This window comes from Lissotriton vulgaris, chromosome 2_1 (genome assembly GCF_964263255.1).
Source record: "Lissotriton vulgaris chromosome 2_1, aLisVul1.2, whole genome shotgun sequence".
Taxonomy (NCBI): domain Eukaryota; kingdom Metazoa; phylum Chordata; class Amphibia; order Caudata; family Salamandridae; genus Lissotriton; species Lissotriton vulgaris.
The window spans coordinates 2,021,882,343-2,021,907,934 of record NC_141687.1 but is presented as its reverse complement, the minus strand read 5'-3'; the positions used below and the strand labels follow the sequence as shown (position 1 = coordinate 2,021,907,934).

Below are 25,592 nucleotides of genomic sequence, written 5' to 3'. Positions count from 1 at the left end.
TCAAAGACGAGAGGTTGGGGTGCACCATCTGCCCCCCGAAATTCGTGAGAAGGTCCGTCCGGCACGGCAGCCGTACGTGAGGAAGGAGGGACCGGTGAAGCAGGTCCGTGAACCACCACTACCTGGGCCATTCCGGGGCAATCAGGATCATCCGCGCCCTGGACTGGGACAGTTTGATGAGCACCGCCGGAATCAGGGGAATAGGTGGAAAAGCGTACAGAAAGCTGTCCGACCAGTTGATCCATAGCGCATTCCCCAGCGTCCCCTGCTGGTAGTACCTGGAGGCGAAGTCTCGGCATTTGCTATTTTCGGCGGTGGCGAACAGATCTACGTCTGGAATCCCCCACCTTGCGAAGACTTCTCCTAGTACTTCGTCGTTTATGACCCATTCGTGGTTTTCCTGAATCAGTCTGCTCAGTGCGTCCGCCTGAACATTCTGCACACCTGGTAGATGGGTAGCCGTTATCGTCAGTCCTCTGGCTAGAAGCCAGCACCAGATCGCCTGTGCCTCCTGCGACAGAGTGCGCGATCTCGAGCCCCCCCTGCTTGTTGAGGTAATACATCGTGGTCGTATTGTCCATCTGTACAAGCAGAGAGTTGGTCTGAAAGGACGGATGAAAGGCCTTCAGTGCCAAGTGAACAGCTCTGAGTTCCAGGAAATTGATGTGGTACGTGGACTACGTCGGGGACTACGTTCCTTGTATCTGTAAGTCTCCGGAGTGCGCCCCCCAGCCGTGGCGAGACGCTTCCGTCACGATAGTCTGTGTGGGAATGTCCTTGTGGAAGGGAACCCCTCTGAGGAGATTCTCCACCGAACACCACCACTTCAGAGACTGAAGAGCATGCAGAGACAGTCGTATCTCATCGTCCCAAGACCCTTTCCTCTGATCCCACTGTTCCTCCAAGCACTCCTGCAATGGTCTCATGTGCAGCCGAGCGTGTGGCGTGAGGAAGATACAAGAGGCCATCGACCCCAGTAGAGAAGACAACGTCCTCACTGTTGTAGATGGAGTGGTCATAAGAGCCTGAGCCTTCCGAAGGAGTGATAACCGTCTCTCCTCCGAAGGAGACACGCTTGCTGACAGCGTATTGATGGAGGCTCCCAGGTACTGTATGCACTGGACCGGAGTCGGGACAGACTTGGACATATTAATGTGCAACCCCAGCTTGTTCAACAGAACGCACATCTTCTGGAAGTGTGCTTGAGCTTCTGAGAAGGAGGCCTTGATCAACCAATCGTCCAGGTACGGGTAGACAAACACCTTGTTCTTCTTCAGGTGTGCGGCTACCACTGCCATGCACTTCGAGAACGTTCTGGGCGCAGACTTCAGCCCGAATGGCAGTACTGTGTACTGATAATGATTGGTGCCGACTTGGAATCGCAGGAACTTCCTGTGTTTGTGTGCAATGGGCACATGGAAGTAAGCATCCTGTAGGTCTATAGCGCACAGCCAGTCTCCCCGTTGCAGCTGAGGATAAATCTGATGCAACAACAGCATGCGAAATTTCTCTCTGCGAATCCACTTGTTTGCTTGTCGCATATCCAGAATGGGCCTGAACTCGATCTTGTCCTTCTTGCAAACCAGAAAGAACCTTGAGTACAGACCTCTTCCTCTTTGAGACAGAGGTATGTCTTCTATCGCCCATTTCCTTAACAGGGTATCGGCCACCGCCTGCAGCTCGCGCAGTTGAAACTGTGAGCTGACCGGTGGAATCGATGGAGGCGGGCTGGTGAACCGAAGACTGTATCCATTGCAAACAATATTCAGCACCCACTTGTCCTGAGTAATTTTTCTCCACTCTGCCAGAAAAAATTGAAAGCTTCCCCCCCACCGGAGTGGGTAACGGATGCAGGGGAAGTAACCGCTCAGGGCCTAGACCCGGCCGGGCCTTTGTTCGCCGTTGCGGACGGCTGGCCGTCACTGCCCTTCTGGCGCTTCTGCAAGGGCCTCCGGAACTGCTGCTGCTGTTGTTGTTGCTGCTGCTGTCCCGAAGCCTGTCCTCGCCCTCTGTCCTGCGCCGCGAACCGTCTCTGGAATGGGCGGTATGTCTTCTTCTCCTTGGGCAAAACAACTGGAAAACTCCCTCTTGACCAATAGATACTTTTATCACGGGAGTTACCTCTCAACCACAAGGCATACACAAAACGTGTCCACACTTATTATTGAATTTTTACTCATTTTATTTCATTTTTCTGTAAAAAAACTTATTTTCATTTCTTTATGTCATTTTTTCTAAAGTTATAAAATGTTCATTACTCAAGGAAACTCCAGGAGAAATTCTTTCAACACACTGGAGCCATAAATATATATCATTGGTGACTCAAATTCATGTAAAAAACAAAATCAATTATACAAAACCAGGTAGAGAGCCACACACACATACTCATGCATACTTCCTAAACATACATTCCATCAAGAACAAACATTAAACATCCTATAACATTGTATCTGTTGTCCAGTATGTGACCAAAGTCATTAGATCTAAAGGTGAAGATAATTGGTCGACGCGTTTCGGTGGAAAAGCAGCAGTAAGGACCACCTTCATCAGGACCAGCAGAAACAATTCGGTATAGGATCTTTAAACCTGGAATTCGAATCTTTTTAGTAAACATGCGGTAAATATCTCATGAAGATATTCATGATCCTACTGGATTACAACTCACAACAGCACGATCTGAGGATTTTTACTGAATATGCCAAATGTCGGGGGAAACCATGTTCATACTCTTCTTGTCAAAGTGCAAAGCAGTTATTTGCTGTAACTATTGCACAGAGAGCAGATCGGGCCGAGGACGACTTTTCCAAATCTCTAAATTGGGCTTACTCTTCATATGTAATGTGGAGGGGACGCCACATTTTTAGATAATCTTTATCGTTATACTTTGTGTGTCCTGTACACCACCTTGGTTCTATGTCACTTTAAGATACAAGATGCGTTTCCGAAAGAAGAAGTTTCCTAATCCCCATCACAAGTAGTCTCCGCCTCCGACCGCAGTTGACTACATCCGCATGCTTGCCAAACAGGGTTTCCCCTGAGAAAGGCAGGTTGGCCACCCGCTGTTGAGCCTCTGGCTTGAGGGATGCAAGGCGAAGCCAAGCGTGGTGCCGTTGGTTGATACCATGGCAGTAACCATGCGCCGCCAGAAGAGACACATCAGCAGCCGCGCTGATGAGTTGGTTAGACACCAACATCCCCTCATTCAGGATCTCCTGAAAATCCTCCCTCTTCTCTCGAGGAAAGAGTTCCACGAATTGCTGGAGGGACTCCCATAGGGCTCGATCATATCTCCCTAGCAAAGCCCCGGCACTGGCCGCCTTCATTGTGGTAGAAGCTGTCCCGCAGACCTTCCTGCCAGCCGAGTCAATCTAGCGAGCGGCTCTCCTTATCAGGAGGCACTGTAGATGACGGGGTGGTGGCGTGCTGCTTCCTAGCCGCCATCACTATGTCCGGTGTAGGATCCATCCTAAGGAAGGCCGGGTCAGTCTCCAGGGCCCGGTATTTCTTGAAAAGCCTGGAGGGGGCCGCCTTTGTTACTGCCGGAGTGAGAAACAACTCCTCGGCGGGTTCCACCAATCCCGGTCCTAGAGGCAGCAAAGGCAGAGACAGGGGCTTTTTATGCAGTGTTTTGAAAATCACAGACGTCGTGGGCGTAGGCACCGTCACTGTAATGCCCAACTTAGCCGCACCCCTCAGAAGAACATCTTGAAAGGAGACTATGTCGTCTACGGGCGACACCCTCGTTCCCGGGGATTCCGACAAGGTCGGCGAGTACTCCCTGGTCCCAGAAGAGTGCGTGCGGGATTTTGATCTGCTCCTCCTGTGGCGTCGTCGTGATCTTGTCGACGATCGGTGGCGACTCCGCGATCTGCCCCTCCTGTCAGAGCGAGAACGTGACCTCTTTGGACGCTCCACAGGTCTCACCGGAGCAGGGGACTTCGGACGCTCCACAGGCCTCACCGGAGCGGGCGACTGCGGCCTGACCGGGCGCAACGGTTGAGGGGTCCCCTTAGGAGGCGTCGGGTACCAAGGCAGCGAAGCCTTCCAAGGCGGAGGAAGTGGAGGCGGGGTGGGAGTCCGTGGGGGAGGGCCCCTGGGCAATGGAGGAGTAGGCGTCCTCGGTTTAGGAGGTGTATATACCTCAGTGTACACAGAGCCCTGTGACTCCCTTTTTTTCTTGGGCGGTGGTGAGGGTGAGGCAGAGCCTGTCGGAGCACGCTGCCGGCAAGTCCCAGCGGACCCAGAGGAACTCCTGGCGCCAGAACTCCTTCTGCGCTTCTTTGGCGTCAAAGAACGCCGCCTCGGCGGTGACCGTCATTCCCTAGACGTTGTACGCCCTTGTCTCGACGAGCGTCCTCGTCTCGACGACGAACGCCCTCGCCGCCGAACGCCTCCGTCTCGACGGCAAACGCCTCCTATACGACGAACGTCTCCTCGACGCCGAACGCCTGCGAGACTTCGACGTCCTTCTCGACGGCAAGGATCCCCTCGACAACGACCTCCTCTTCTTCGGCGACGGTGAACGACGGTGTCGCCTCGACGGCGAGCGCAGACGCTGTGCCGCCTCTCGATGTCGACGATGCCGACTAAGATATCGTCAAAGGCGATCTCGACGGCGGTCTGTTCAGGTCCCTCGACGTCGCCACGACCCAGAGCCCTGGGGAGACGGGGAACAGAATGCAGTCATCCCTCTCAACGCCGGCGGAGAACGGTGACGTTTGCTGGTCTTCCTGCCCTTGGGGAGCCCCCCAGAGGCCTCAGCATGGGCAGACCCAGACCCACCTTGTGCCTTCAGTCTTCTCTCTTCCACGCCTTGGAGCCTGATCTTCATTCTGTCCCTCATGGTGATGCTGGTAAAGGTCTGGCAAATGTCGCATTCCTCATGGGCATGAGATGAGGGAAGGCAGAGGATACATACCTCATGTGGGTCCGACTTGGCCTTCTTCCTCGAGCACTCTGAGCATTTGTCAAACAATGCCGGCATTGTGACAAACTAAATAGTGCTGAAAGACACACACCAGGAGGAAATCCCCAAAGTACTTCAAATAAAGCACTCAAAACACTTGAAAAGTGAAAAAATCTGTAAAGACACCCTAAAAAAGGGAGAGCTCAATGCTCCAGGGTCCTGCTTGCAGGAGCCGGAAAAAAGAACTGAAAGTAAAAGGGACCTGCTGTGCATTCTGGGATACTGAGAGTGTTCTGAAAGGTTCTCTTAAAGGCACAGTATCCTGTTCTGAGCCACATAATGGCAGCCTATGGGGCTTGCCTGTCCACTACTTTCTCTATCATTTAAGAGGCTTTTGCTGGTAGGGGAAGGTTTTTCTCTGTGGAGAACACTGGACAGGCTGTGCTGTTTGTGGGTTTTTTGGTGGAATTTCTAGTTGAAGTACTGGACAGTGTAGCCTGTGGATATAGGCTGTATTATCTGTCTTTAAATTCTCTCTTAAGTGTATGTGCAGGTCTGCATTGTTTGATGACTTAAGAGATTATTTTTGATTGCTCCGGGGTCCACGCACATGGGCGGGACTATTCACTAGATTATGACTATACACAGAGATCCCCTACTACAGAATAAACGTTTCTTTCAAACAATCCAACACATACTGCGATAAAGATATTAAAATTGAACTTACATGAGATGGGCATCGCTTCACTACTTCCTCTCCGAGGTGGAATTACTTTAGCCTGTGTTGTGTACATTGGATAACAAAGCAGCCAGCTCTCATAACCACCTTCTAAAACTAAGGGTTCGCTCTGCAGTATTGTTTTACTTTCCCACTGTAAAAAAGAAAATAAATGTTTGAATATAACACACATATATATATATATATATATACATACAAACACACACAATTACCTTGACTGATTTCTTAATTACCTTGTTTCTCTTAAACAGACCACTTTGAATGAACATTTCACATTTTCTGGGAGAATGCACCCCCAAGAACTTGCAACCATTCTGAACATTCTCTCATTTGAGTTCCACATGTTGGAGAATGTGACTAGGAGAGCAAACCCCCAAAGCATTCTGAGTATTAGCAACATGAGGTGTTCACACCACAATAGCAAGCCTTTTCCCGAGACTTTTACCGTCACCCATGCGCCATATTGAAGTCTGCTTTACTCCAAGCTAGTCTTATTTTTCATTGGACTCAAATAGATCATGTAGCATTTAATTTCAAGTGGCCAAAAAACATCCTCCGGTTTATGTGGAAGTATTGGAGCATGACCACATCTTGGACTGGGGTAAGACCTCCGATACACTGACTGATGAACTTGCTGGATTGGACCACTGAATTATGGTGCAACTTGAGCAGATATTGGCGGCGAGACTGGAGCCTGCCATGCAGACCTATGAGATCTGGGAGAATGCTGGAAGACACTTCTGAACACAACTAATTTGGAGGCCAAGATATACCACTCCAACAGCAAAATACATGGCGAATACCAGATGCATGCCCAGATAAAGACAGCGAGTGAAGGTTGAGCCCACTGCGTAGCGGTTGGGTCCTTTGAGGAAAGCTTTGGTATATATGAACAACAGTCAATAGGTAAACCAATTAGCTATAGGTGGCCTTTTTAGGTCAAATAACTAGCCTGGTGACTGGATCGATATAGAATGCCTTGGTTATGTTACAGTTTAGTTACCATTTGAAGGAGAAGTGGGGTTCTCGGATTAGCCCAGTTATTGGCAGGAGTATTCACATTCATTTCCAATGGCACAAGGCAGGGAGTTTGTTTGCACTGTAGAATAAATATTAGAATATTCTTTGTGGTGGTGTTTACATGGGGCTTTATGTATGTTAACTGATATCGGTAATGGTTCACTTTGGGGTGTTAATTTAAAGCATGTATGTTCATCTATCTCTGGGTCTGATCCTTTGGAGTTGGTGGGTACACAAGTGGTAAAAGGAGTCTTTAGATTGGTCCTTTTTTTAAATTTTTTTGGATTCCTTTGTATTTTTGTTCATAATGGTTCATTTTGTTTTGTAGGAAATTGGGCCACCTCACTAGTCACCTGCACTTGTTCTTATGGTGAGCGCTGATGTTTCTGTGCCTGGAGAAAGGTGTATGGCGTTTGCTGGGCTTCACTGAAAAGCACCTCGGCACAAGTTTGAAGCCGTTATGGGATCGTTATAGGATCATTAGAGGACAACGGCACATGGTACAACAGGTCCAACATCATGTGTGAAGGACTAAGGAACATTGGAGTACACGAATACTGTTGATGGGAGTTAATTGTAAGGAGCTAAAATTAGAAACTGTACGTCTATATAATAAATGGTAAGGTTGATTTTGATATGAGGTTTTCCCTTTTTTGAACGAAAGAATATATTGACAATTATTGTACACTGCTGAGGTACAGACATTTTATGTCAAGATGTGTATGTGAGGTATGAATGAGAATGTGTATTTTTTTAGGGGGATGGTTGTGTGTGATGTGAGGAGGAGCTCATGAAGGTGGAGTTTGCAACCATAATGATTTGTGTAAGAAATTAACATATATAAATAAAGTAGCATGTTTAAAAAGATGTGTTCTTTTTAAATAATGAAATTATGACCAAGTAAGGGAAGTGGAATCATGTTTTTGATACATATAGTGAACTACACATGAGTTGTGTTTATCAAGTATTTTGTTAATGTTGAGTGACTATATAGCGATTTTCCATTAATAAGGGGATGCTGTATATTTTCTGGTTGGCCTACTGAGTAACTGACTGCCTAACTTGCACTTGGAACATATTCACACATCCTCTACAGGTGATTGGAGGAAAGCAGCACCGACACCCAGAGAGGAACTTTGCAGCCTGAATATTTGCTATATACTTTCTTAGCCAAACTTAAGGTCACCTTTCAGCCTCAAACCCACTTTTTTGAAACGCCTGAAGAGGTCTTTCGGTAGGCAGAGGCGGGGTCACAGCTCCACATCCGCACTCTCAGGGGATGCCCGGAACGTCCCAGAACTACTCTCGCACCCGATCATCATGCTGTGTTAGGCCTAGGGCACGTAGGGCCAGAAGGAAGGCCATTGGAGTGAGAAAGATGACAGGGAGATGTTGGTAGAGGAGCAGAATGAGACCCACAACTATTAACTTTTTGTCATCATGAATTAGAAATCCTCCCTTTTGTTCAGATTAGTGTTGTCCTCCTTTCTCTACTTCTCCCCTCCTAAATAGAAAAAATGATGTATGCTGGTATGCCAAATGAAGTGGCTAGAAGGAAGAAGTACAGGGAGTTGAATAATGGAGGAGCGGGCTAATGAGGAGTCTGCATCTGAGTGAAAGAATCTTTCAATGCCACTGCAGCCACACACACGTAACATGTTCCTCATGGTACAGAAGCTTATACCTTTGCTGCCAACACTGTAACCACATTGTAAAAGCGTTTCACTATGCCAAAACAACTTGTTTTGCCAATGCTTGCTTGAATTACATTTCAGTTAACCGCAAAGCTCCAGTATGATATGTTCGTAAAGAACAATATATACATCAGTCTGTATCACATTCAGCAGTACCATAATGTCAAGTGATTCCACTGAAGAGACTACAAATTAAATAAGAATTTTTCTCTTACTAACCTTGAACAGAGCATCTTTTAGACTTTGAAGAGTTGTTCCAACCTTTAAATCAGTTATGGTACTGAACCAATCAAACAAGATAATATAGTCCACATGTCCTCTTGTACGCCACACTTCTTTGGACTCCTCTGGCAGTTTATCTTCAATCCATCTTGCAGTGACTCTAAAAATATATATGTACAGTTACATTGATGCATTACAAAAATGTTCATAACACAATAAATCAAAACGAAACACTGATATACAAAGTACTATCAGTCCCAGGATGCATCACGCCATATTGGTTGGTAACCTTCATCGTAAACCAATTAATCCACAATCCACTGTTTACGTTCCATATTTTTGATAGTTTATTGTTCGTTTGTTGATGTGTTCAAGACAAGGTGGTTTCAATTTTCAAATGCATGTATAATGCCCAATCGCCTTTAATACAGCAAGTAAAATCCCTTGCTTCAAGAATATATGATAATGTTTAACCCAATGCATTTCAAGCCGTTCTGGCCCTTCGTCAGGGGTTCATATCTGTAGAGTTAAAATCAAATATATTGCCATTAACATCTTAAACTTGTGCCCACATGTCAATGTAAGTTATCGAGCTGTTTTCAGTGCCCCATTGCATACCATGTTGTACCTCCTATAACCAGCGTTTTCCCTCTATAAGCAAAAAAGGGCTATCTACATAAATTATTAAAGCGGTTTCGCGAGTTATGCCCTCTGTACTTATCGCTTTAATGTATTTGACCGATGCTTCTCTGGTTTCAACTCGTGTTTTAAACACCTTAATCCTGCCCACATCATTCATTAAAACACGAGTTGAAACCACAGAAGCACAAGAACAGCAATTGGGGGAGAAGAGTCAAAATGTTATGTTCGTAGCTGATTAGCGAAGAAAGGTACGTCAATACACCGCATGTCTATTGGTCAAATACATGTAATCCTTAGGTTCACAGTTTAGTGGAAATCTTGTATATCGGCAGCTTAGACCGTTACTTTAAAGCGATAAGTACAGAGGGCATAACTCACGAAACCGCTTTAATAATTTATGTAGATGCCACTTTTTTGCTTATAGAGGGAAAACGCTGGTTATGGGAGGTACAACATGGTATGCAATGGGGCACTGAAAACAGCTCGATAACTTACATTGACATGTGGACACAAGTTTAAGATGTTAATGGCAATATATTTGATTTTAACTCTACAGATATGAACCCCTGACGAAGGGCCAGAACGGCTTGAAATGCATTGGGTTAAACATTATCATATATTCTTGGAGCAAGGGATTTTACATGCTGTATTAAAGGCGATTGGGCATTATACATGCATTTGAAAATTGAAACCACCTTGTCTTGAACACATCAACAAACGAACAATAAACTATCAAAAATATGGAACGTAAACAGTGGATTGTGGATTAATTGGTTTACGATGAAGGTTACCAACCAATATGGCGTGATGCATCCTGGGACTGATAGTACTTTGTATATCAGTGTTTTGTTTTGATCTATATGCTTGGCGCTCTATGGATGAAGCGTTCACCAGGATAGCTCCATAAGAGAATTAACTACGATGAACCCGTTAAAAAAAGGTGTGCGAGTCACAACTTCTTTCATAACACAATAAAACCATTCAGTAAACTTAAAAAAATAAAAGCAATACAACTTCAACTATATAAAATATATATACGGTTCGTTGTCTGGTACCGGTGGAAGGTCAGCCCAGCACCATGTGTCTTGTTCCAGGACCGCAGAAACTACATACAGACATTCTAGAGAATCATGAATTCTACCTACCCCAACAACTGATATTTGCCTTGAAAAAGCCCATAGGCTATAGGGGCGAAACACGTGTCGGCTGTCCTCTTTTTTCACAAATATAACATGAAATAAAAATCACTCACGTAAAACTTTCAAAGAACATTTGAATTTTCCTTTTGGACTACTATTGACAAATCGTGAGGGCACAATCCTCCATTTTCCTCTATACCAGCCTAGCACCATGTGACTCTGGGCAATAGCTTGCTTAATCATCCCGATGGCGCCCTGCGCCGGGATGCCTTCGTGTAACTGTTCGAGCTTTACAAATACTGGCGATATATATATATATATATATATATATATATATATATATATATAGCAGGTTGTCGCTGAGATGGCGGAATTCAATAGTGTGACCCTGTGGCTGTGCTATATTGATGACATTTTCTTCATCTGGTGTGGCGATGAGTAATCAGCTAGAGCTTTCATTGACAAACTGAATGTTAACAGGCTCAATCTTAAGTTTACTGAACATATTAGTAGAAATTCTATGGAATTCCTTGATGTCCTTTTGGAAGTCAAAGATAACAACTTGACGACCACATTGTTTCGAAAGAAGACTGCAGGGAATAGTAGTCTCAGTTCCAGTAGTAGTCACCCATGCAATTTGGTGCACGGCATCCCTTATGGGGAGTTGTTATGTGCAAAGAGAAATTGCAGCACTGATATTGCCTACAAATGTGAGGAAACAATCATGTGTCAGAGATTTAAGGACAGGAGTTACAGCAAGGAGACCATCTGTGAGGCTGTTTCTAGAGTAGAGAAGTCTAGAAATTAACTATTATACTCTAAGAAAGAGGAATAGAGCAGTGAATGCTTCAGATTCATCACTACATTCTCAGGACAGGCGAGTGAGGTAAGCAAAATTTTCAAAAAACATTTGCATGTATTACTCACTGATGATCATCTCAAGAAAAATTTGGGAAGCAATCCACAGATCACCTTTAGAAAAGGTTGATCACTGAGAGATGAACTGAGCCCTAATCATGTAACAGAGCAAGATATAGGCAAATTCACTGGCGCATCTGGTTTTAGATGTTGCCGGAATCGCAAAGCATGTAGAGGGAGTATTGACTGTGATAAATTGTTGGTACCCAACTCTAAGAAGGAGTTTTTGATCAAGAAGAAGCGTACATGCAATACAACTCACTGAGCATATGTTCTGATTTGTCCTTGCGACAAATGGGCGAACAAATAAAAACCAAAGGGGATGATGTGACAAATGGTACATGGGTAGCACCAAACACCAAGCAAAGAAGTGAGTGTGGAGCACCTTAATGTCATAAGAAATAACAACAAGCAATACCCTATAGCTCGCCACTTTCACGAGAACCATATGTAGGATGATACACTAGTCCGAATGGTGGTTATTGACACTGTGAATTTGGGTGTGAGAGGTGGCAACAGAGTTGTCCTTGAGGAAATTAGAATCACAATATATTATCGATTTGGAAAGTCTGGCACCCAAGGGGTTACATTTAAGCAAAGAACTGGCAATCCATTTGCTTGATTGAATATATGGAGGATTTTGTCTGTACAACAGTTTGTTTCATCAATTTTAACTAATGTTGGAATATTTGTAAACTAAGAAGAAATGTTAAATGGATGGAAAGCACTACAAGGATTTTGCTTGGATGCTAATGTTTATTGGGACTTTGTCTTGTTCTATAGTAATGGTGATATCAGTTCATAAACCTGGGTTGTGATTTTTCCTGTTTGTGTAGAAGGCTTGTGGTACACTATAGCGCTGTGTCAGTTAGCCCACATGGGCAGAATTGATGTAGAATTGCCAGTAATAATCCTTTGTTTCAACCACGGTTGTTGGGTTAATATGCCCACTTAGGTTTAAACTGATGTAGAACAATGTCCACTTGGCCATAATTGGCATATGTAGGAATTTGAGTGTAATATCTTTATTGACTACTGGTGACTAGCACAAACCTACGTCACCAGATTACGATAACCTACGTGTTTGTCAGCACGCACTGAGGGGCTTAGTGCTAGGCTCGCATTGTGTACAACACGAGCTTCCAGCAATTTGAATGGAGCACGGGTACAGAGAATGATATAATAGATTTATTTTGGTTTATGAGCTTAAGACATAAATTATTAAGTGTTCCATGACCATCGAATTGAGTGATCACGATGGCTGCAAATAGGCTAAATACTTGCATCAATTTTGTATTTATCGAATATTATGTATGAATTCACATGATGAGGTCTGAAACTATTTATCTAACAGAACTTTTTTTTTTCTTTATTAAACAACCGTCAGCATAGTACAATTGGTTTGATCAGCAGGTACAGTAAAGCACATTGGTATCATAAGCAATAACAGCAAATGAGGAGCTATGACAGTAAAAATGTAGAGACATCGAAAAACGACATGAACCATCATAGGCCATTATTGTTACATGAATCGAAACATCACAGGTGTTTCATACCAACAAGAGGAATGATAATATAACACTCTGTATACATTGGCATGTGGAGCCTGACAGGGCCGGGTTTCACACCATGGGCACCACAATTGCGGAAAAAGCAAAAGGAGGTGGGGGTACCCCTGGACCACGCTCCAATTGTGTGGGCTTAGGAGTCAGCAGCAATAGGATGTTCTAGCGAATATGTCTGTAGCGGACCCGATATGTCCCGGGGGCGTGAAGAGCGAGGGAGCAAAGCAGCATACGTACAGATTTGTTCTTGCCAAAGGATCATATCGCCTAACTAATCCTTAAATTTAAGTGCGCGAGCGCGGCCTTATTTGCAGGCCACGCGGCGCTTCGCCAGGACCTAGCTGAAGAAAACAAACCTCCTATATGTAGAAGGGATATGCGCAGTATAGCCAAGAAGCGCAGTAAGTGGAGATCTAAGAATGGACGTAGCGATCATCAAGTCAAGGGCCCCAAATACCTGTTGTCAATAGTCACAAACCCCATGGCATACCCAGGCAAGGTGAAAGAAGTCTGCCTGTCCCACCTAGCACAGTTATCAGATTTGCGCAGGCCTTACTTGTATAGCCGCACAGGAGTATAGTAATAGCGTTGGAGATACTTGTAGTGAATGATACGCTGCCTACTGTTTGATAAGACCCCCTCAGTGTGTTTACAACAATAGGACCATTGTTCATCGGTCAACTCCTGGCCCAGATCTAACCCCCACTTAGCGCGGGCAGCGCATGGCAAGTATTCACGATCAACGTACAGTGTATGTTAAAGTGTAGAGACTAGGTGTCCAGCAGTATCTGCCTGGAGCACACGATGTAGAGGTAGCAGGGTGGGCGGCTCTGAGGGGAATGTGGGATGGCACGCTCTCACCCTGTGTCTTAAGCGAGTGTAAAGAAATGTGTCCATGGTAGAAGGTGGGGGATCATGACACATCTGCTGGAGAGTGCGGAATTTACCATTAACAAAGAGATTTCCCCAGGTTTTAATGTTTCGCGCTCGCGCCATGTTTTGAAAAATACCTTCCTTGCAACAGTGCCACGTCAGGGTGATAGGTTAACGGGTGGAGAGTAAACAGTGGACGCTGCCATGTGTACCAAAATACAGGCCCAGGCCATGTTTGTGCAGTCTACTGATATAGGCTCTCTTTCACAGGGCACCACTCTGGAAGGTATTGCGTCATCCAATGGGATTGGGTCTGATAGCCAATGTTCAGTGGCAACATGGGGGGTGTAACGGGGAGGGTGAAATCAGTAGTGAGCGAAATGGGCCTGTTTACTTAGGTAATATAGCTCAAAGTTTTGAATATCCAAACCCCCTTGCTCATATTGTCGTGTCAGCATGTCCCATTGGATACTAGAATGCTTGCCACCCCATAAAATCTAATCAATTCTGAGCGGAGAGTGCGAAAGAAGTGGCACCCAGGATCGTAAGGGATATTGAGGAATAAATAAAGGAAGTTTGGCAATATAACTATTTTAATAAGGGAAATACGTCCCGCCATAGTTAGGGGCAATGCTATCCAGCGAGTAATGCAGCTAGCAATGTGTTCAATGGCACAACCATAATTAAGACGCATGAGTTTGTCACGATCCGTCGTAACCCTGATCCCCAGAGATGGCACATAGACATTAAAAAGTGTGGGGCTCAGGGATGCCCCCTATGGAACATCATAGCTGATGGGTTTTGGTTAAGATGAAAACTCCCCCATGTGTACTCTCTGTGTTCTATTATTTAAGAAAGAGCTTAGCCATTGAAGGGCTTTAGTTAAACTCCTTTTACATGAAGGATCTCCAAGTTTCACGGTTGATGTTGGCTGAAATAAACTCACCGATTTCTTCACAGCCTTCCCCTGAGGGTGGCAGAGTTTGGGATAGGCTCACTGGGTTGCATAGCTCCCTTACTATTTTGTACAGCTCCTTACTTGAGTTGCAATTCTCATTAATTCTTCTAGCAAAATAGGTCTTCTTAGTTTTCTTAATTGAATTATTATAATTCCTCAGTTCTGTCTTGTATGTCTGTCTATCTGTTTGTAGTTTAGATAGCCTCCAGTGATGCTCTGTGATTTGGCACTTTCTTTTAAGTGCCTTGATTTCATGTGTATACCACTTTCCTGGTTGAGATTTGTTAGACTCCTTTAATGGCAGCTTAGGTGCAAATAAATCTAAGGTGTTAAGGATTCCTTTTTCGAGATACGTTGTTTTCCTATTGGCTTGGAGCATACTTAAGGCCTCTAGTGTCAAGTAGATAGGCTTTGCCTTTACACTGTGTTAAGTTAGCATGAGCTTATTAGGAGTTTAAACGCCATTTTACCTCTCTGCTGCTTTTGCGCACAGCACATATTGTTATTAATGCTTTGAGCCTAGTAGACTATTTTGCTTCACACGAGAATAATATGTTTTCCTATAGTATCAGCTTTGCTTGGTAAGCTATGTCTGAACAGTGAGTGCCGAGGCCTTCAAGGTTATTTCAACACAGCGGTTGTTGTTCGGTCTGATCAGCGCATGTCTTAGACATAACACATAGGCAGCTGTGGCCAACTCTGGCTTTTGGCGCGTTTAATAATGCACTGCGCAGAGCATGCACACACACTTGATGAATATCCGCATGCAGAGAGTTGGTGTAGAAGAGGATGTGATCCCTTTCTATTAAGACCAGAGGTATGGGGCCGCCCTTCTAAAACCCTAAGACCCCTTCTATAATATAATATAATATACTAGCAAGGGAGGGTAAAACTGAGGTTCTATTTAGACATTTTCCCTTTAGCATTTTAACATGCTTTCACCCTTTGTATTTTATGGACTAGTAACTATGCTGATAACCTTGTTGCTTATAATATGTTTGCTTGTATTAGCCAAGATACTGCGCTCGAGAACACTGCATTAGAAATAAATATTTCAAACTTGCACGTGTCATCATTTACTCCTCGTTCTGGACTGATATGTTAGTATAACGAAAGAGTGTTCATGTGTTCCACGTGACCTGAGGTGTTCTAAGTTCATGTTCTGGGTTGTCTAATCATTGGGGGTGTGTAAGAACCAATGAGACACTGATTGCTAGTCTGGTAGGGGATTTTGGATACTAAGGTGAGTTTTGGTACACCCTAATTCACTGAGGTTCCGAGTCTCTATGCACAGTTCTGTGTAGGAGCAGAATCCCTGCGACATGGCGCCCAATCGTTGGTGGTCTTATTACATGACACTTGAGCAGTGCTTCTGTCAGTCCTTAACCCCCTTCACTATTGTTTCCTGGAGACAGTGGTGTCGGACAAACCTACCTATAATTACATAGGTCTTTTCAAGATTGAGTCTATTCAAACGGTTTCCTTTTGAATTACTACCCAGTTGTGCTACGTAGGTTCTTATTGTACCGCTTTCATTCTGTGTCATTATGATAGGCGTTGACATACCGCAGCATAGTCGCATTGCAGTGCGCAATCATTTGCAGACTTATAACGTCCCCGTGGATGGCATGGCGGTTTTTATGGCGGTGAGTGCGGAAGTAGCTTACCCTTTTGAGATTTTTTACTCCTGGGTGACTTTCCCGGCTGTGAACGCAAATACTAATGTGTTTGACACGTACACTCCCACTGCCATGCCACAGGACTATGTTCCGTATCGGACACAGGAAGTTCAGATTAATGCTTGGCAGCACTGAGTTTGGTTTAATGGCGCCCTACCCCACTCTTTGGTAAATCCGAGATTAGGTCCTTTGTCCATTCCAGGCGCTACTTGGCCTGTTTTGGCAAGATTTACACCGCATCCTCAAGCAGGAGCGTGCTCCCTTGCATATAGAATACTACTACATAAGTCGCTATTAGCGTTATTAGGTCGTTAGTACAATACATTAGCCGCAATCTCCCAGACGGGGCCCCAGGTGTTGCGGCACTTCCAGCTGGACAGGGCGGAAGGAAGCTTAGCCCTGTAATGGTAAACGCAGTGATGGGCAAGCGCCCCCAGAATAAGGATGACTTTCCTTTCTGGCTTGCCGAGAAGTTTGACCAACTGGAAGCAGTATTTCCTAACACGACTCCTGGTGAGAAAACAGGATTCTGACAATTAGTATGCCTAAAGACTTGATCCCAGAAGCTGGTGACTGCGAGTCTTGGGATAAGATCTTTGCGGCAGTGTATACGTGGTGCTTCGGCACTCCGTCAATGACTGTCCTTCCAACGGTCATTAAGCGTGTTCAAGATGAGCATGGACCTGAGGCAGCGGTTGAATTGGGTATGCGCCTATGCGGCAGTTTTGACATAGTTTCCGATCTCGTACTCGCTGATGTCAAGGGAGATGCTGTAAGCTTCCAGGTGTCTAATGCTTTGCTGGCGGTGCCCGATGCCGATAAACCCCGACAGTTACCAAGAATTATTGTGGCGGCTTATAAAACCGTGGGCCGCAATAGTTTAGGTGTCCAGCCTTTCTCTACAAAAGAGAAAAAACAACCCCAAGGGCAGAAGTCTGAAACGGACGACCAGCCAGAGGCTAAAAAGAAACTTGGCTGAAAAAACAGAAACAGGGTACACAACAACAGCAGAAACAGGAGTCACGTCCTGCATTTCCAGTGCCTGCACCTACAGAACGCGTTTATGACGATAAAATCACCTGATCGTTTTCAGGTTTCTGAACAAAGCTCTCCTCGTTCTTTTCAGGACTCATCGGACTCATCGACCGGTGGTGGAGGAGATGCGGCAGAGGTCGGGGTAGCCAACAGGGACGCGACCAGCCCCGCCCAAAAGACAGTAAAGGCAAGTAGGAAGATTCGACACCGAAAAGACCCCAGTTTCAGAAAAAGAAAGTTGCCGCTTTAACAGCGAGATATGCCACAGATAGTGAGAACGCAGCTTCGGAATAAGACATGAGCGCTGACGTTGTTGGACAGCGCGGCGGAGATTACCATAGTGCGAGAGGCCCTGCGTCCACTACTGAAGGCGACAGCGACTGACCGATCTGTTGTTGTGGAGACAGCTGATACTAGAGTAGCTCCCCCTGATAGACTTTATGAAATAGTCCTTTTAATTGAAGGTGACATACAGCGTACCATCAAAGGGGTATTTTGAGAAAATCTTACGTCTACCTATGACATTTTGTTAGCGGAGGCTGACTGGCCCCCTCCTTTTGTGCTCGCGGCTCCGAGAGGGGAGGAGGTAATCCTCCCTAGTTTCGCGCACACAGTCTCGAAGGAGCATGCGCTGAATTTTGCAGAAGAGAGGGCTAAGACCCTTGCACCGGCTTTGTACCGTACACACTGTGGGTGGGATACATTTTCCTCACACCACGAGATTCCTTTGCGGTCTACGCCACAGCCTCCACCTCAATACCCCTTCCGACGTGAAGCTAAGGTTTCCGTCGCGGAAATCCTTGAACAATTGGAATATCAAGGTGTAATTGAAACTTGTGTGTCACCGATGAATAACCCTCTTTTTACTGTGACTAAGCCAGACGGCTCGTACCGTTTGGTATTGAATTACCGGCATTTGAACTCGCATTGCCGTACCTGTGCAGTACAGAATACTCACGGCTCTGCTCTTGTGGATGGTCTTGTGCGTAAGCGGTTTCAAACCACACTTGACATTTCCAACTTTTTTTTGCCCACAATTTGGGTGAACTGAGTTCCCAGTGGACCAGTTTTACCAGTGGCGGCAAATAACACCAGTATAAACGTTTGCCTATGGGCTATAAAAATAGTCCAGGGGTGTTTGCTGCCCGTATTGTCTCTCTCTTGGAGAGGATAGACACGGATGCATGTTCGTATGTGAATGACATATATCTCACGGACGACGATCTTTGGGCGCATCTGTCTCGCGTTGATCGCATTATTTGTAACTTCGCAGACTTTGGTTACAAGTTCAACTTTGCGAAGTCTCACATTGCAGAGTACATAGTGTTGTTCCTGCGCTACGAGCTCAACAATGAAGGTCGAGGATTGGCTCCTCACCTCTTGGAGAAATGCGCACAATTGCGCGCTCCTACAACTCTGAAAAAATGACAGTGCTTGCTGGGATTTTAGAATTTTGGGCATACTTATAGTCCTGAATATGCCCAGCGTATCAAGCCTTTGTATGCGTTGATACAACCTACTTTTACCAAATCTTGCTGGCTGCCAGAACATTCAGCTATTTTGCAATCTTTGCAGGCTGATCTACTTGAATCTAGATTCTTACTGACTTTTGACAACCACACCAACCTGGTGATCAGAATCATCCCTGGGGTGGTGGGTTTACCGTACCTAACTTTTAACGAAGGAGACACAGTACCTATTGCTTACAAGTCACACTTCGGCTGAAATGCGGTTTTCCTCTGTGGAAAAAGTTTTAACAGCAGTGCAAATGGCGATTCTTAAGGAACATGCACTGTCGCAGGGAAAAAGCATGTTGGTTGTTACTCCGTATCCTGCACTTGAGGCAGTGACGAAGGCCAGTGTACCTAATTCTAAAGCTTTGCACCCACCGTGGATAAAATGGGCAGCATCATTGACATCTGCAGATGTCACGTTTATTTTTGATGCCTCCTTACATTCGCAGGAGTTTTTGCAGTATGAATTTGTTCATCCTGCGCCTTTGGCTATGCGGCCTTTGGAGGATTTCCATTGCATCATATACACTGATGGTTCAGCCTAAGTTGCGCATGGGTCTAAGCATGCATACGTTTCCGCTTGCGCCATTGTGGTAGGTGCCATAGTGAATGATGAGTTCAAGTGCAGAGTCGTGCACACGCAGACCCTTGGGCACAATTGGCAGAGCTTCGTGCTCTGATGCTTGTATTGGAGTACGCTGATCCTAGTGTGACAACTCTTATTGTGAGTGATTCTTACTACTGTGTCCAGTCTTACAATGAAAACCTGTTCTTTTGGATTCGGAATGATTTTTGTGATTCCAAGGGTAGCACAATAATACATAAAATGATCTGGGTCCGAGTGGCTGAACTTAAAGAGCAGTTGCCACTCGTTTTTGTAATTCGCACTCTCTGTCATTAGTGTGTAGGGGTCCACGCTGTTGGCAATTAGTTGGCTGATGAGGCAGCGAAATCCGCAGTATTAACATATTTGGTTGCAGCAGTTACACGTTCCAAAAATAAGATCGATGATGATATCTTGGAAGCTGTTGCTGCAACTAAGAAGGGAAGTAAATATCCTAAGGGGTGCCCTTCGAAGTATTCATACCACTTAAGTCCTGATAAAGTTCCTTATGTGAAAATACCGGACGTTGGTGGGAGGTTGATTCCCAACGCGGCTGCAGGACCACACTGATTACCGCTGCCCACGAAGGTGTTGCGTCTGCACATGCGGGCGTTTCGGCTACTGTTGCTCAGTTACAACAACGTTTCTGGTGGCGGAGACTGTACAAACAGACGTGTGATTATGTCCTTCAATGTGACATTTGCTAGCAGATTAAGCCCCAGACACAGTTGTACATTTCTAATAAACCACTTGATTGTGTTTATTTAGATCACTGCGGTCCTTTTCTTCTGATACTGCATATAAGTACATTTTAGTAGCAGTTGATTCATGCACATGCTTTGTGTGGGTGTGGCCACACCGCAGCACTGATTCACGAACTGTCATAAGACACTTGCGTGCCTTTGTACGGATTTTTGCCTGTGGTACCTTCCATTCAGATCAGGGTCCTACTTTCGCCTCTAAGGCGTGGATGCCATGGCTTTGTTGGGGGTCCAAGTCAAGTTTTCGTCTCCATACAGACCTGAGGGTAATAGTGTTGTGGAACGAATGAACCGAGATTTAAAGCAGTCTTAAACAGCTAGATTTTTAGGCCCTGGCAGGAACTGGCTGGCCCACCTCAATGGCTTGCAGCGTGCTCTTAACAATCTTCCTAGAAGATCTCTGGGTGGGCGGACCCCATACGAAATGCTCTTTGATATCAAGATGTATGTACCGGACCTTGACGGTCTAGACAAGGCGTCGGTTGCTGCCTCCTTCGACGTAGGTGAACATTGCAATGTTTTACAGAGTCTACAAGAGACAAGAGACAGTCTTGAAAAGGAACATTTGCCCTCCACCTCGGATGATGCGTTGCAGATCCCGGTAGTTGGCTGGCTACCCCAAGTTGGAGAACTGGTTTGGTAGAAGATCGAAAACCCGAAAAATTGTGGTCCCTCTTATCGAGCTCCAGTTCCGGTGCTTGGTATGAAGGGCACATGAACAGTAATTTTACCACCTCTTCCAGGTCGTAAGGAGAACAGGTATATCTCCATTGACAATGTCAAGATACACAGAGTGGCCGATCCTTCTTAGTATGACACCGGCAGTCTCATGTCCTTCGATTTTGAGGAATTCTGCTTTGGCCCCGGTTTCTAATCCAGTGCCTGATGTTGCCCTTGAGATGCCTGCACTTTTGAGTCCTTTATTGAGTACACTGCCTGGTGCTCAACTTGATGAAACTGACTACACCTACCCAACTGACTTATCGATGCCTGATTTGCAAACTTGCTTGGCTACAGATTCCAGATTTTCATTTGACATGGATTCCCACACATCTAGGAAGCCTTCAAGGATTTCAGTTTATGCTACATTGTTTAAGAAACATTTTTTGATTCCCCCTTGGACCTATATTTGGCTGGTGCTTTTTTCGATTTACCTTTTTATGTCAATTGGTTTTGTGTTTTATTTTTTCCATCTCGTCAATGGACACTATGTCGAGGAAGGAACATGCATTCGACATATCAATGGAATAATGGCTCCCCATTCCTCATCACATAGGTTGAAGAGAGACTTGGCTTTTGTTAACATCACTGCTTGGCCTGTCTTGGATGGGATTGTATGGGATGCTGTTCGATTACAAATCCATGGGCCCATTGAGGTAATAAATGTCCATAATGTGCTTAGAGTTTCTATGGGGGATATAGTAAAATGAAATATACGTTCTGAATTTTGGGATGTTCAGGCCGTAGAATCATTGTTTTCTGATTGGAAATATTAAGCTGCCTTTGATGCTGAAGATTTGTATTTGGAGTCTGCTAATTATGGTGATTTATATTGTTACCAACATTTTGGCAATCACTACCTGCATAAAACTAATACCAGGAGGAACACTGTTAATTATACACAATGGGAACCTTGTCCAGCTCCTATACAAGGCAGTTCTGCTACCTTTTTGAAAAGGTTCACTTACTTTACCGATTTTAATCAGTCTAATCCTAATGCATTTTTTTTAAATGACTGAAAAGTCCACATCTTTATTTATTTTATTTATTTTTTTAATTTGTATGGCGCTACAGCTACCCAAAAAGGGTTTCCCGGTGCCACATCCAAAGTTAGACTTACCAATACTAAATTATTGTATTCGAAGTCCTTTCTAGACCAGTTGGCTGTTGGAGGCTACGAGTTGTGGAAGGATACCATTGACCTTAAATCAGTTTGGTGTTCTAAAAGCTGGCAAGTGCAAGGCACTGATGATTTGCACTGTGCATGCCTCATCCAGAACCATATGTTGTTTTTGAATTCTACGGTTTCACAGACAACATGCTTTGGATTGGCTAGTACAAAAAAATTAAATGCTCCTTTTCCTGATTTAGAAGAATATTCCGGTTGGAGTAATACCACTAAATTTTCGATGAGATTTACAAACTCTGTTGTTGAATTCTTCCTTTAACATATCCAGTTTGGATCCCAAAGGCTGGTTGCTCTGGTACAGAAGTGCTGACTCTTGCCAGCATCGTTTTCTGGGTTTGGCAGAAGGCTTTACACAGGTCAGAGCAGATCTCAGTTTTGAAAGTGGCCATTCTGTGGGCATATGTCAGAATTGGCTCAGACATTCTACCCTGGCATCGGTTAAGCTACATTTGTCTAAACTGACTGACGATGTTGATCTGAATGATTTTATAAAGGGCCCAGCTAACGGCAGATCTAAAAGATGGATATATGCGGTTTATAACGAATTCTGGAAAACATCCCAGATTGAGGCGGCTACCCGCCTTAGAGCTGTAGATCAAGCCAATTTAGAAAAAGTGCTAGCAGTTGTTGATAATAGCATAAACACGCTCTCTTCCCGCATTTACACATTAGACAATATTGTATCATCTGTCGTTGACATTGTGCAAGATGAAGTGTCTGTTCTGTATCATGGTCAAAATCAATTGCGTTCCATTATGCAGTTTACATGGACCTTGCAGACCATTGAGGCTGGCAAGGTGCCATGGCATTACATGAATACGTCATCATTGTTTGCGCCATTTAATTTGACTGACAAGCAGCGTTTACTCTCGATGAAGGATGCATCTTTTTCTATGTTACACATTGAAAGGTTGCAATCTTTACCCTTTTATGTGGCAGAAGCCAATACTGCAACGTGGCTTATCCACGGTTTAATAACACTCCCGTTCACTCTTTTCAAGTTCGAGGGATGTATGAAGTACTTTGCCATTGGTGGATATGAGCCTCTTGGAAGTTCTTATCTCCATGAAGCTTGGTCGCTTCCGTTCACCTATAGATGCCTTATAGTAGATAAAGAGGTTTATTTGTATTTTGAAAGATACACCTGTGCCTGCTATCGTTCCCACATTCACATTACTGGCAAATGGGAGTGATTTATTTTTAAACAACGAAGATTGTAGTGGGTTAATAAAGGGAATTGCTTATGTCGTTACCGTCAGTGAGCGGGTGGTTTGCTGTAAAAATGTAATGTATCCTCCCCCGCATGGGAAGCTTGATGTTTCCATCTGGCCTAAGATTCCGATCTTGAAAGCAGAGTTCAACAAGATGAGTCGCATAAGAGCTCTATTTTCCCAGAAAGAAGTTGCCCTTACATCTGCTCGTGAAACATTCGTCGTTCACGTGGCTAACACCCGCACAGAGGTGCATGCTTTATTGAATACTGATTTGCCCTTGCATTTTGGTGAGTTAATTCACACTATCTTCAATGCATCCTCCACAACTGGGCTGGCTAATTATTTAAAGTTGTAAGCAATGGCCTGCTCACTTCATTTAAAACTATATTTTGTGTCTTTCCAGCATTCTTTCATTCTATTTTTTCCAGCCTGTTTGGTGGATTTCCCTTACTACTGGCTCTGGCTGCTGGCGTGCTTTTCTTGTTTTGCTTGTTCGAAAATGGATGCACATCCTGTATTACAAGGAGAGCTGTCTCGGCTGGGGCTGCTTCGTGCCCGAATGCTTGAGTACTATGGAGCGCTGCTTCTTGCTACTTTGAGTGCAGCTTATGGATTATCGTTTTGCTTTTCTTACTTTACATGCGTCCAGCCTGTCTTTCATTGCCTGAGTTGCGACCTCGAATGGGCCCTGGATTTGTGTCTTTGCAATACGGTGTCTCCCGATGCGGATTATAATCAACTTATGAGCCCCTTATTTGCTCATGAATTGCTTTGTTCTGATGGAGGGATTATGGCCTTTGCAGCGATACATGGAGTATTGGGTCGTTGGAATGTTTTCGCAGCGGCGCAAGATTTCGTGGCACACAGCTTCATTGAAAACCCACTGAGTTGTCCTCTGATGGTGCGAGAGGCTCCGGTAATTGAGGAACATGTATGTTCTTTCCCTTTGATAAATTGGATGGGCGAGTTACTTTCAGAAGAGAACAGTGACTTCCTGTTGGAGGCTGTTGCTGCATATTTTGCATATTCATTATTGGGATGAGTTATGTCTTCTCTCTCTCCTCTATGACCGACGCCACTTATTGGACATCAGAATTTTTTTAAAACGTTTTCACTAAATTTTGCCCAGACCTATTGACTTCACTATGTCCGAAGCCTACATTTTTTTAATTACATTTGACGAACTATAAAGTTTTTCCTTCAAAGATTTTTTTCTATCATTCTAGGAACAAATTGGAGACTTGTGTTCGGACTATTGTTCTTGAACTCTGTGTTCCTAAAATTTGCCCCTTATCTTATCCTATCCGTGCTCGGATCAAGAAAGGGTGTCATGTATATAGGCTCTGCCTTTACACTGTGTTAAGTTAGCATGAGCTTATTAGGAGTTTAAACGCCATTTTACCTCTCTGCTGCTTTTGCGCACAGCACATAATGTTATTAATGCTTTGAGCCTAGTAGAATATTTTGCTTCACACAAGAATAATATGTTTTTCTATAGTATCAGCTTTGCTTGGTAAGCTATGTCTGAACAGTGAGTGCTGAGGCCTTCAAGGTTATTTCAACACAGTGGTTGCTGTTCGGTCTGATCAGCGCACGTCTTAGACATAACACATAGGCAGCTGTGGCCAACTCTGGCTTTTGGCGCGTTTAATAATGCACTGCGCAGAGCATGCACACACACTTGATAAATATCCGCATGCAGAGAGTTGAGTGTAGAAGATGATGTGATCCCTTTCTATTAAGACCAGAGGCATGGAGCCGCCCTTCTAAAACCCAAAGAGACTTTCTATAATATAAAATAATATACTAGCAAGGGAGGGTAAAACTGAGGTTCTATTTAGACCTTTTCTCTTTAGCATTTTAACATGCTTTCACCCTTTGTATTTTATGGACTAGTAACTATGCTGATAACCCTGTTGCTTATAATATGTTTGCTTGTATTAGCCAAGATTTCACAACTCTATGAACACCTACAGCTGCAACACGTGCTGTTCTCCCATTTGCCTACCAGTTATACGGTCCCTGAGTCTATCTAAGTTGACTAGTGGAGGTCTTGAAGCAAAAGGTCAGTATACAACATTAATCATAGAGGAATCCGATGGTCTTGACTGACTTAGGGTGGATAAGAAACTGGATGTAGATTCCTTGATGTAGGAAGAATGGACAAAGGCCAAAATGATGGGCTCGGAGGTGGCTATCT

General features: G+C 44.6%; 1 protein-coding gene across 1 annotated transcript in view; it reads right to left on the bottom strand.

The window, feature by feature from the left end:
- The window catches only part of USP8 (ubiquitin specific peptidase 8), a 580,270-nt gene that overhangs the window by 400,648 nt on the left and 154,030 nt on the right, over positions 1–25,592 (bottom strand). The window contains exons 7-8 of the mRNA XM_086958250.1: positions 8,579–8,741; positions 5,634–5,778 (exon numbers count right to left, since the gene is read on the bottom strand). Coding sequence (XP_086814376.1) covers positions 5,634–5,778; positions 8,579–8,741 — 308 coding nt within the window. The remainder of the gene's footprint in view (positions 1–5,633; positions 5,779–8,578; positions 8,742–25,592) is intronic.